The 11,244-nt window shown below is 38.1% G+C and overlaps 1 protein-coding gene across 1 annotated transcript; it reads left to right on the top strand.

Moving 5' to 3' along the window:
• Positions 1-8,430: 8,430 nt before the first annotated feature.
• On the top strand, positions 8,431-9,780 carry grna.1 (granulin a, tandem duplicate 1). The gene is made up of 4 exons (XM_056249700.1): positions 8,431-8,537; positions 8,748-8,939; positions 9,023-9,160; positions 9,627-9,780. Exons 2-4 carry the CDS (start codon positions 8,748-8,750, stop codon positions 9,768-9,770), a joined length of 474 nt encoding a protein of 157 aa, XP_056105675.1. The 5' UTR covers positions 8,431-8,537; the 3' UTR covers positions 9,771-9,780.
• Positions 9,781-11,244: the final 1,464 nt, after the last annotated feature.

Consider the following 11,244-nt stretch of genomic DNA (forward strand, 5'->3'; position numbering starts at 1 on the left):
GAAATGTACATAGAAGAATATAGTTAGTTAATCATCATGTATTAATTTAGGGCATAACATATCACCGGCGTTGAGTCGTTTCTTCACAGGCGTCGAGTCGTCTCATCGCAGGTGTTGGGGCATCTGAAGTCTCCGTGAGAGGCTGGATACAAACTGGAGCTGACGAACGCTATTTACCTCAGCAGAGATAACAGCAGAAAAGCAGATGGGAAATAATTAGCGTAGCTGCTGTTCATAATATTAATGCATTTGATCTGATTCAACCAATGAGGCGTATTCGCGTCTACCGCGCCGCGCTCTATGCCTCATTCGCGCCGCAGGAATTTTTTACGCGCATAACGCGTCTTTGCATTGACTTAACATTGAAATCACTCGCGCCTGACACGCTATTCGCGTCCGGTGTGAACGCACCTTTAGGTCTCTCCAGTGCTGGGAAGCTTTTCTAATATTGATATGGCTCCGAAAGCTCTTGCCTCATCATACCCCTTCTTTTTCCAGTGATATTCCTCTGAGCTTTTTTCTTTTGTAACGTCTCTCACCTCAGCCATCTCTCTTTCTACAGTCTTTCTTCAAATCTACCTCTTGCTCACTCTCTCTCCTCCACCATCATGAATGTATACGCCCTCTACTGCTGATTGGCTACAGGTGTGTTGTGGTGCTCGGTCTGATCCACTTTCAACAGTGTTTCTCAGAAATCGCTTACTGCACCTTTAAGGTTACAAAGACATGCATGTGAGGGATCGGTGCAAAACTGAAAGCTATGGAAAAATCCAGCATGTATCCCAACTTTTATTTTGTAATTCTAGATCTATAAATGCAAAACTGCTGGAATTGGACAACATGTTGAGGTTCGACAAGCTTTGAAGAAGGCCTTCGTGGAGAGAGTGGTGCGCTGCATAGCTGAGAGCTGGATTTGACATCCTTGATTTCCTGTCACTGGCAGTCACATGCCGAGTGTGTGGGCGAGATAGCTGAGTGAAAGTGGAATGCGTTAAAGAGGCGAGGCAGAAGTGCAGACGTCGCAGTCTCTCTCACTCTCACACACATAGACACTACTGTTCTTACTGTGTGAGCCATTACGAAGAAAAGAATGTGGAGACGTTTTCAGGCAGAGCTGTGCAACAAGTCATCAGGGCGGGCAGGATGAGGCAAAGTACTCAGAGAATGAGGGAAATGTGCTTGATGTGAAAAAATAAATCACTTATGTACACACATTCATATTTGAATAATTCATCTATACTGTGCATACTGTTCCCAAAGTATGCAAATTAATAAATACAGCACACAAATTATATACATGTATGTGTGTATGTGTACATGTACATATGTTATTAGTAAGCTGAATAACGAGAGCGCGCCCGCCTCCTTGTTTGCATCCATGCCAGAGAGGCCGCTTGGAGAGGGTCGTATAGGACCGGTTACATTTGGTGTCGTGACCCGGATCGGAGTGAGGTTTAGAGGGGTGAGTGTAACAGAGGGCAGCTAGTATGAGCTGTAAGGGTAAACTTCACTCCACTGGCTTCATGAAGCACGGTAGAGACTCTGGTCTTTAGTGTCCTTGTTAGTGCGCCAACCTCCCATGCTGGAGACGCTGGCTCGAATCCGGCTCGGAGCAGGTCGAGAAGTATTGGTTACACGTATTCATATTAACCAGAAAAAAAGAGATAAGGCACAAGCACTGTACCGAAACCTTGTATTTTTCCTCATCAGGTGTTTAGACTTATACTTAGTAGAGAATGTTCCCATAATGCACTGCAGCAAGCTCAGTGAAAAAAAATGAACCCAAGATGGCGCACGAAACAAGAATTATATAATAAACTTCATTCAATAGTAAAAAGGAAAACAATAAAAAAAAAAAAACTTCAAATTTACCCCATATTTGTAAGTGCTTGTTATGTATATTTAAGCTTATTAAAGTATGAAATAATTTTTCTTCTATCACCTGTATTAACATCAATCCGATTGTTAAGTATGACGTCACACGTCACCGCTTCCGGATCCAAAAGCTCTGTCAGATGCCAAAACCAATCAACAAACAGTGCTAATATACACTTATGGTGTGCTGATTATGATTTATTTATACAATCAAGATCCTAACTTTATCTCCATACTGAAATCCCAGATGGCCAAAGAGAGATTCATCTTTTAAAAATCCTTTAAAATATTTGTGTCCTGGACGCTGAGAGCACGGAGACTGTAGTACGCCTTAAGTTTTTAAAGTTTACCCTAAATGTGTAATATGAATAAATAATGCTCATAATCGGCTGTTGAGTATTCTCAAGTGAAATGAGTAGAAGCTTGGACGAGGTCACGCAACAAGCGGACAGTCTAGTCTCCTGTGCGCTTTGCATGGGGAGTGGCTGTATTTGTATTTGTATATAAAGCATTCCAAAATATCACTTATGAGGTTCGATTTCAGTCAGGATTATGCCTTGAGTTCAGCAACAGAGTTAGCCTATAGTATGACAGTGTAAAAACATGCAGCTTCAGCCATGACTAAGTACATTCACGCATTCTTACGCCAAAGACCATCAGTCAAACACAGCATTAAGAAACGTGGGAGGAAAACTACAGCAGAATATGACGTCTGTATGGCTAAAACCTCTAGAGTGCATTGGCGCAGGGCCGCATGTACAGTCATGTCATTAAGATTGGACGTGCCGGACGATTATCTCAGGGTCTCACATGTTGTGGGATAAAATCCTGCCGTTGTGGGGAAAATAACTGACCAGTGAAAGTGCCAACCAGATTGCCTGACTGCAATGATAATCAAGAGAAGCGGAGCCTTTTCCCAGCTGCAAGTTTGAGGCACTGTAGGGGCTCAAGTCTCGATGTTGGCTCCTAGTGTGAGTTAGTGCTGAGAGTCTGCAGCTGGAGCTTTTGGCCTCATAGCGGAGTGCGTCTGACAGGGAGGACTTCGATGTGTTTCTGTTGGAAGAACAGGGTCTTATTGCTAGTGTAGGGCAGTGAAAAGCAACACCTCACCTGCAAAACTGACCTGACACATGACCTGCATTATTCATAAGTGTGTTCTTTGTGGTAAGTAACAGACATTGATAAGGCCCACTGAAGTGCCTTGGAACGTGCAGCTTTGTATGATGCGCTGTCGTAATTTCCACTGAAACAGGAAGCTAAGGCGGGACATATTGAATGGCGCCTCCCCGTTTTCAAATAGCCAATAGCGTTTAGTTTACCTCACAGACTGCAAGTTGTACTTAACAGCACTATGGAAGCGAATTCGGGCGCTGATGATAAGTTGGCTTCAATAGTAGAGGTGTGAATAAATTCTAGCCATTTCATTCAAAACCAACGTACAGTTGGAAAACGATAGAAAACTCGAGCGTTTGAGCAACCGAACACACATTTCCAACCCATATTACACTGTGACGTGTCAACGGTCGCTTTGGCCAGGTATATAGCAAAGGGAGCGGGATGCTTTAGATTCTAGAGAGCATTTGATTGGACAGAAGATGTGATGAGAAGCTGAAGTCCGTGGTGATGTCATAAAAATCTGTGATCCATTTTAGCGGAAGTAAGAGACTGTAAGTTTTGAATGCTTATATCTCCTAAATCCAAAATTTTGTCATTGTTTTGGAGCACACTAGCTTATTCATAACCCTAAGGTTAACATATCATGCTAAAAGCTAAAAAATAATAATTTTGATTTCAGTGGCCCTTTAAGGAAGTTTGAGTTGGAAAAATGAGGATTCTGAGAAACTAAATTTGTGTAGATAAATATGTGTCTACAAATACAATACACAAATGTACAGACGTCACATAGGGCAAACTGTATTAACATTTTAAGAGGAACGCTATGCAAACATCAAACATTTAGTAACTTACTCTTTGCGCTATAAGTCAAGTGCACCTTCAATATGTGACAATATCCGTGTTCTTGGCTCATTTTAACCAGATCATTGAATCAGTGAGTTGTTGACTCGGAATCTGTCCGATTCACGATTCTTTGGAAAGAATCAACTCGTTCACGAATTATCATCTACCAACCCGAACCCTAACATCTAATAACCTAAGAGTCTACAGTCAACTAATACTCTAATGAGAGTTAGTTGACATGTAGTTGCAAAGTTACTTATAGTTAGTAGACTGTGTAAAGTGGACCATCGAAATAAAGTGTAACCCTAAAGTGCAATACCTCATCTTCATTGAGGTGGACGCTCGCTCTTCAGAGTCACAGTGGCCTCCCTCCAGTCTCTCTTGGCTCAGGCCCTGTCTTTCCATCCTGCACAGTGTCAGCTCAGAGGACCAATGCTCAACACAACTATCCAAGCAAGTGTCAAAGTGTGCAAGCCATTGCAAAAAGAAAAATGAGCATACATACTCATGTAGATGCAAGCACACATACTCATTTAGACACACTCACATCTCTTAACATTTGTCTTTGTCACTGTACAGGAGATGACCTTCCTGTTTTCCTGTGAAGCTCAACACACACTGCAGTTCAGTGATCAGTAGACATACACAGTGATTCAATAGCGCCATCTTGAGGTTGGTTGTGGTACACACAGACTGATAACAGAGGAGAGGATTTAGAAGATTATCCTACACAGGACTTTAAACCTCTCACACAGTCAAAAATACAAAAAGGGACCATGGAGTACATTTCTAAATAGGTATATAAAATATAAGGTACACTACCATTCAAAAGTATTTTTACATGCTCAACAAGGATGCATTTTCTTTCATGATAAATACAGTTAAAACAGTCAAATTGTGGAATAGTATTGCAATATCATATAACTGTTTTATATTTTAATATATTTTAAAATGTAATTTATTCATGTGATGCAAACCTGATTTTTTTTTAGCATCATTACTCCAGTCTTCAGTGTCACATGATCCTTCAGAAAAAAAAATATGCTGATTTGCTGCTAAAAAAAACAAAACCATTTCTGATCAATTTCAATGTTGAAAAAAGTTATGCTGCTTAATATTTTTGGGTAAACCATGATACATTTTCTTCAGGATTCTTTGATGAATAGAACGTTCAGAAGAACATGTCAGGGTCCTGTCACTTGGCCCTTTGATTAGGGTTTCATGACAGAATCCTGAAACTTATGTTCCTGTCCTTGTATTGTGCTCGGTTGGCATCCACTCGGCTTCAGGGGTTTTCCCCCTTGGCTCTGTGCTTTCTTGTCATTTGTCCTGTTTGGAGCATGAGGTCTGGATCCTGACTTCCTTTCTTGTTTGGTTTCGCTCCTGTGTTGAGCTCCAGATGCCCATTCTCCATGTCTGTTCTGTGTTCTTGTGCACATGGCGGGGGTTGTTCCCAGGGGCGCTGCTAGACATTAAGCTCTACTGGGGCATAGGCCCCCCATTGTTTGTCTGAGATAGCAAGCGTAACTAAGGAGGGCGGGGCTTACCGATAGATAAATTAAATTTGTTTGTTTCAAAAACACCATGCTGGGTATAGAGTAACTTAGGGGGGTTCGGGGGCATGCTCCCCCGAGAAAATTTGGATTTCTCGGACCTACATATGTGCATTTTAAGGTGTTTGAATGCCAACAAATTGGATAACAATAGCTTTAAAATCATGTTACACGAATTTCTTTTTTTTTGTGCCATAAAAGGCAACACTGTATGAAAATAGAAAACTTTAGAAAATAGAAAACGGAGAGAAAACGTTCTTGCACATTTGCATTCTTCTACATTGCACAATGTTAATAATGAATAATTAGCCTTTATATTTTTCAAGAATTTACAATTAGATCATTTCAATAAATCAATAAAGAGTTAATATATACTATATAAAATAAAGAGCATGTATATTCTAAAAGAAAACAAAGTTCCCCAGCCAAGTCCAAACTAAGTTGATTTATTTGTTGAGCATTAAACTGTAGGCTACCGCCTATGCTTCATTTTGGCAAAACGGTCAATCACTTGACTCTGACTCAATTTTACTTTTAAGATTATTTGTATTATTTAGAAACTTTTGTTTCGTCATGTTTTCATAGCCTACCTCGCGTGCCAACACCGGACTTCGGTGTGCTCAGATGTGTGCGCGCTGCTGTTGCTAGGAAACACAGACGCGCGCGGATTTCTGTCGCGTGGGTCAGCTTCTGTTTCGGTTAAACTGCGTTGCTTTTACAAGCATTGATTGGTTTATTACTGCGTTGCAAATAGATCATTTTATTACCCTATAATATAATTTATATTAAATACACTGACAAATAAAATAAATGGTTAAACTCAAACTTCAGATTTACTGGGGCACAGCAGATTTATACTGGGGCACGTGCCCCAGTAAAATGGGTCTAGCAACGCCCCTGGTTGTTCCCCTTGCCATTGCTCTTGTCCTGTTATGTTTTGTTTGTGCACATGGATTGTGATTGTGTTCATTGGCCTTGTGCTTTTTGCTATATTCATTCTGTTCAGCAATGAGTCTCTTTAGGAAATTTGGACTAAACAACTCAAATCATATGGATTAGTTTTACAATCTCTATATAAACTTTTTGAAGCGTCATAGCAGTTGTGTAGCTGTCTATGTAGGGATGAAGCTGTCTTCATTTGTGTTCCGAAGATTTGCGTAATCTTACGGGTTTGGAACGACATGAGAGTGAGTAGTTGTTAAAATAATCTTCATTTTTGGGTGAACTATCCCTTTAAATAAACTGCACTTGGGTTCTTTACAATTTGCCAACTGTGGATATTTAGTACAGCTTGTTATATTATAAACTTATTCTGTATTGTCAAAACCAGCATTGTAGAAGATATACAATTAAGTTCATGTTTAATTCTAATATGGGTTCCAAAATGGGGTGTGAAAAAGCATTTTGAGGACAAAACTAATTATAAAAAAAATACACAGAAATGAGATTGTCCACTGACAGAAGAGTACATTAAAGACACTTCTGCTATTGAATGAGAAAACTGCATAAGTCATGAGGCAATGAATTTTTTTTTTCTTTCTTGTTCGCTCCTGACCTCGACAAAGTGATCATGACAACATTTTCTTGTGATCTCCACATCATTAAAAAGTTTTCTTGTGATATTGATGCAATTTTCTTGTGACCTCAACATGACGAAAATTGTATTCCCATGATCTCAACATAAACACCTGAGCTGTTATATATATAACCTTTATTTAAACAGGAAATGTCCCATTGAGACACAGTCTCTTTTACAAGGGAGACCTGTATAGCACAATTTTCAACCATGAGCTGAAAAACAATACATTACGTAAATTAAAATACAATACAGATTTACACAAAGTTTACAAAATATTTACACAGAAAAAAATGCAATGAGTTTAAAATATATAAACAAACCAAATAAGGACTAAAAGTCGAGATCTACCTATAGCATTAATTAAAACAAGTGCATGTCCGTCAGCATGTCTGATATTGTTTTTTTTTTTTAAGCAGCTAAGGAAATTAGCGCACCAATCTTAAACCTAGACTGGAGTTCGTTCCAGGACGAAGGGCCATAGTAAGACACACTCCTCTTTCCTGCTTCTGTCCTCATTCGTGGTATACCTTACAAAGTAGTCCTTCACTAGATCTTAAATGATACTTTGTATATGAACTAATTTTAAAAGCTTTATAAATAAAAATGTGCCAATGTAGCACCCTGCGCACTTTGAGAGACGGCCAACTTACCCTACTATAAGATGCAGTGATGTGTCTGATAGCCAGCATTTGTGATGAACCTGAGAGCCGCATGATAAAGAGGGTCAAGCATTGACAGAGTAGATGGACATACAAATTGATAGATGATATCACCATAATCTGAGACAGGAATAAACCTGCAACCAGTTTTTTTCCGTGTAGTCTTAAAAAAGCAAGATTTCAATCTATATAAAAATGCCAGAGTTATTAAACAGCAGCCCTAAATAAAATGCCTTTTAGGAGCACCGTATATTGCTGTAGACTTTTGTTGGACAGAACCTGTCCTACATGATGAATAAAACTCACAAATATTACACTTGTAAAATAAAATATTAAAATTAAATTAGAATTTTATAGAATTTTATTTAAAAGAGATGAGAAAATACAAGGAGCTGTCTGAGGCAGAATGATTTCTGAAGGATCATGTGACACTGAAGACTGGAGTAATGATGCTGAATATTCAGCTTTGATCACAGGAATAAATGACATTTGCTGTATTAAAATAGAAAACAGTTATTTATTTGTAAATGTATACATTTTTAACTGATTTGAATTATTGATTAAGAATTTAGTTTTAAAAGTATATGTTTGGATGAGAGGAGGTGATCCTCTCACCGCTGTAAGGTTCTGTCTTTCTCTCATTCCCATTCTTTTATATCATATTACAGTCTGTTCATACAAGGACTTCTGCGTGTTTAAAAACTCTGAAATTGGTATGTAAATTGAATTCATTCTCATTTTTTATTTTAACAAATCGAGGGAGGAATTGAAATGACTATGTATGACAAATTTCCTGTTTTTACAGTGGGAGGAGCCGTGTGTGTGTATATATATATAAGAGATACAGTCAGAACATCACAGGACAGCACAGACAGCAGCAAAACACAATCCACAAAGAAGAGACCCAGCAAGGTAAATGTTCTTATTCTCACTGTTGACTTTAGACCTTGTCACATTATCAGTAATATCAAATTAGACCTTGTCACATTATCAGTAATATCAAATGTTAGAACAGATGGAAAAAGTTCCAAAACATTTTTTCAGTAATTTAATAAAAAATAAAAAAATAAAACAGAAACATACAAACTAATTTCAGATAATATTTTGCTGTGATATTTTCAGATGTTTCCAGTGCTAATGTTCCTCATGGCAGCTCTTGTCGCTGCAGAGCCACTGATGGATCTCTCAGGCCCAGTAGAGTCTGATAGTGACTCTGTCTCTGTGGTACGCTGTGATACTTATACTGTGTGTCCTGATGGAACAACGTGCTGTCTGAGTCCTTATGGCGTGTGGTCCTGCTGTCCGTACCCAATGGTAAATCACAGTAAACTGTGTAACTTTTTTATAGTCTATTAAGTTTAAGGTTTAACCTTTGTTTGTTCTGCCCACTCCTTCAGGGTCAGTGCTGTAGAGATGGAGTTCATTGCTGCCGTCATGGTTATCACTGCGATTCGACATCGACTCAATGTTTGAGGGGGTGGATGAGACTGTCTTCTTCTCCTCAGCCGGCCTCCAAAGCTATCCAGAAAACTCAGGTATGTCAGTACTCTGCCTATAAGTAAAGCAACCTGCAACCAGTAAAGCAACCTGTCATGTTACAATGACCTACATACTAGACAATCTTTACAAACCATGTCATATGACTTCCAATCACCATTTCCGGCAGTTATAAAACATGGTTGATAAATAAATAGTGAACAATAAAAAAGGAATATGATATGACTTTTGTACCAATTAAATAAATATTTAGGGTTCAAAAACATTCTATTTTCTCAATTATCATAAATTGATTTCAGTTTCTCCCCCCATTTGTTAAAATAAACAATAGGGCAGTGAATTCTGGGCAGTTTAAAAGCTGAAATATGCTTTAGTTAATTTTATTATTAGTCTATTTAAATTTGAGCTGTAAAAAATGAAATGGTTCTTTTAGAGATTTTTCTAAGAAGGTGAGTTTCTGGTTATGTGTTTACTAACATAATTCCTGTGAATGTAAATGACCAGGCTCTTGAAAGGCAGACCCAGACTGAGACTGTTCATTGTGAAGGAAACATCTACTGTCCAGCTGAGAAGTTCTGCTGCAAGACAGCATCCGGCCAGTGGGGGTGCTGCAGCGGTAAAGCTAACTTCACCTTGCTGTATTATTAATCATGCTTAATCATCAAGCCAAAATGATAGATTTAATAAGCCTACCTGTATAATTATAATAACAACTCGTGCATCAAGTTTTGTGTTTGCTTATATTAAAAGTTGTATTTCTATTTTTTATAGGGTTGGTGTTGTAAGGAAACAACTCCCATGACTTCTTAACAAAGACTGTCAAAGTGTGAAACTCTTGAGAGAACAGATCAACCCAACATCCAAACTAAATTCATGTGAAATAAAAATGGATTTTTAATCATCCACCTATACATGGTATTTTGTTCATTTTGTTGACTGAATAAAGGTTTATGAATGAATCTTTTAAGGGAAGTTAAAGTCTCCTCCATATTTTTGTTCACTGAAGTCTCCTCAGCTAAGCTGCATTCAGAATAGAATAGACTACCACACTACTGTACGACTTACTGTTGTTGTAGCATATAAGCCTACTGTGCATATGCTATACAGGAAAAATCTGTAAAATAAAACAGTAAAATTCAGTACGATTTTTTACGCATAACCTTTACTCTGGATCACAAGCTTCTTTCGTGCATCATGTTAACAAGAAGAAATCCAGTCTTGTGCAAGTACTGTTCCACACATGATCTTAAGTTGTTTCCTGTATCAGTTCTTGCATTTGTTGTCAACAATTCTGCCTATTGAAATGCAGTGTTGGGGAAAGTTACTTTTAAAAGTAATGCATATTGCATTACTCCCTAATAACTAATTGTGTACTTGGTTACATTTTTGGAAAGGAGTGCATTTTGGTACTTTTGCATTACTTTTCTCACCTGGGCTGGGCTTACTTGTTTGTTTTTTGATAACAAAAAAACCCAAACGTTCTATTTCTGACAAACGTAAAGCAAAAGCAAAAGGAAAATCAAATTCACAAATGCAGGTAAAGAAAGTTCAACAATCTTACTTAAGGAAAAAGAATAAACTCAAATGTGGTTCAACTTAAGTCATTTTTGCTTATTCGTATGGTTAAGTTGGATCATCAATAATAAAGTGAGATTAAATACACAAAGTATATTTGTATTGTTTAACATTTAATTTTTGCAGGTTTGCATAATATTTTGATTTCACATTTGCACTGTTTTTATTCATTTTGAGGAATAGTGAATCTATTTTTTTTTTGTGTGTGTGTGCAACATTTAGTTTAGCTATACTACAAATTTCTCTGGGACAGGAGAGCTGTCAGTCAATAAATGGCAAAAATCCAAGTTTACCATGCATCTGTCACAACCACTGATGGACGAGGACACAAAGATAACTGTTAAACAGGCTTTATTTATACACTGATGCTTAACCCGGATACCGGGAGGCTTCAAGATCAGCACTGTTGAAATCAAGGGAACCAGAGTCTTTTAACAAATGCAGGAACAGAAACAATCTCTTGATACTTGAACAGGAAGATTCAGAGATACTACATAAACGTTGACTCGCAGAACTCCGAACTTGGTTGCAGATACGTAGATACTCA

This window comes from Rhinichthys klamathensis, unplaced genomic scaffold (assembly GCF_029890125.1).
Source record: "Rhinichthys klamathensis goyatoka isolate OS25496 unplaced genomic scaffold, OSU_Roscu_1.1 h1tg000060l_1, whole genome shotgun sequence".
In the NCBI taxonomy this organism is placed as follows: domain Eukaryota; kingdom Metazoa; phylum Chordata; class Actinopteri; order Cypriniformes; family Leuciscidae; genus Rhinichthys; species Rhinichthys klamathensis.

What these genes read in the sequence shown, in the direction of transcription:
- grna.1 (XM_056249700.1), top strand. Translation starts at nt 8,748, where the DNA reads ATGTTTCCAGTGCTAATGTTCCTCATGGCAGCTCTTGTCGCTGCAGAG. An exon ending in CCTGCTGTCCGTACCCAATG is followed by an intron (nt 8,940 to 9,022) that starts GTAAATCACAGT and finishes CCACTCCTTCAG; the next exon opens with GGTCAGTGCTGTAGAGATGG. An exon ending in AAGCTATCCAGAAAACTCAG is followed by an intron (nt 9,161 to 9,626) that starts GTATGTCAGTAC and finishes GTAAATGACCAG; the next exon opens with GCTCTTGAAAGGCAGACCCA.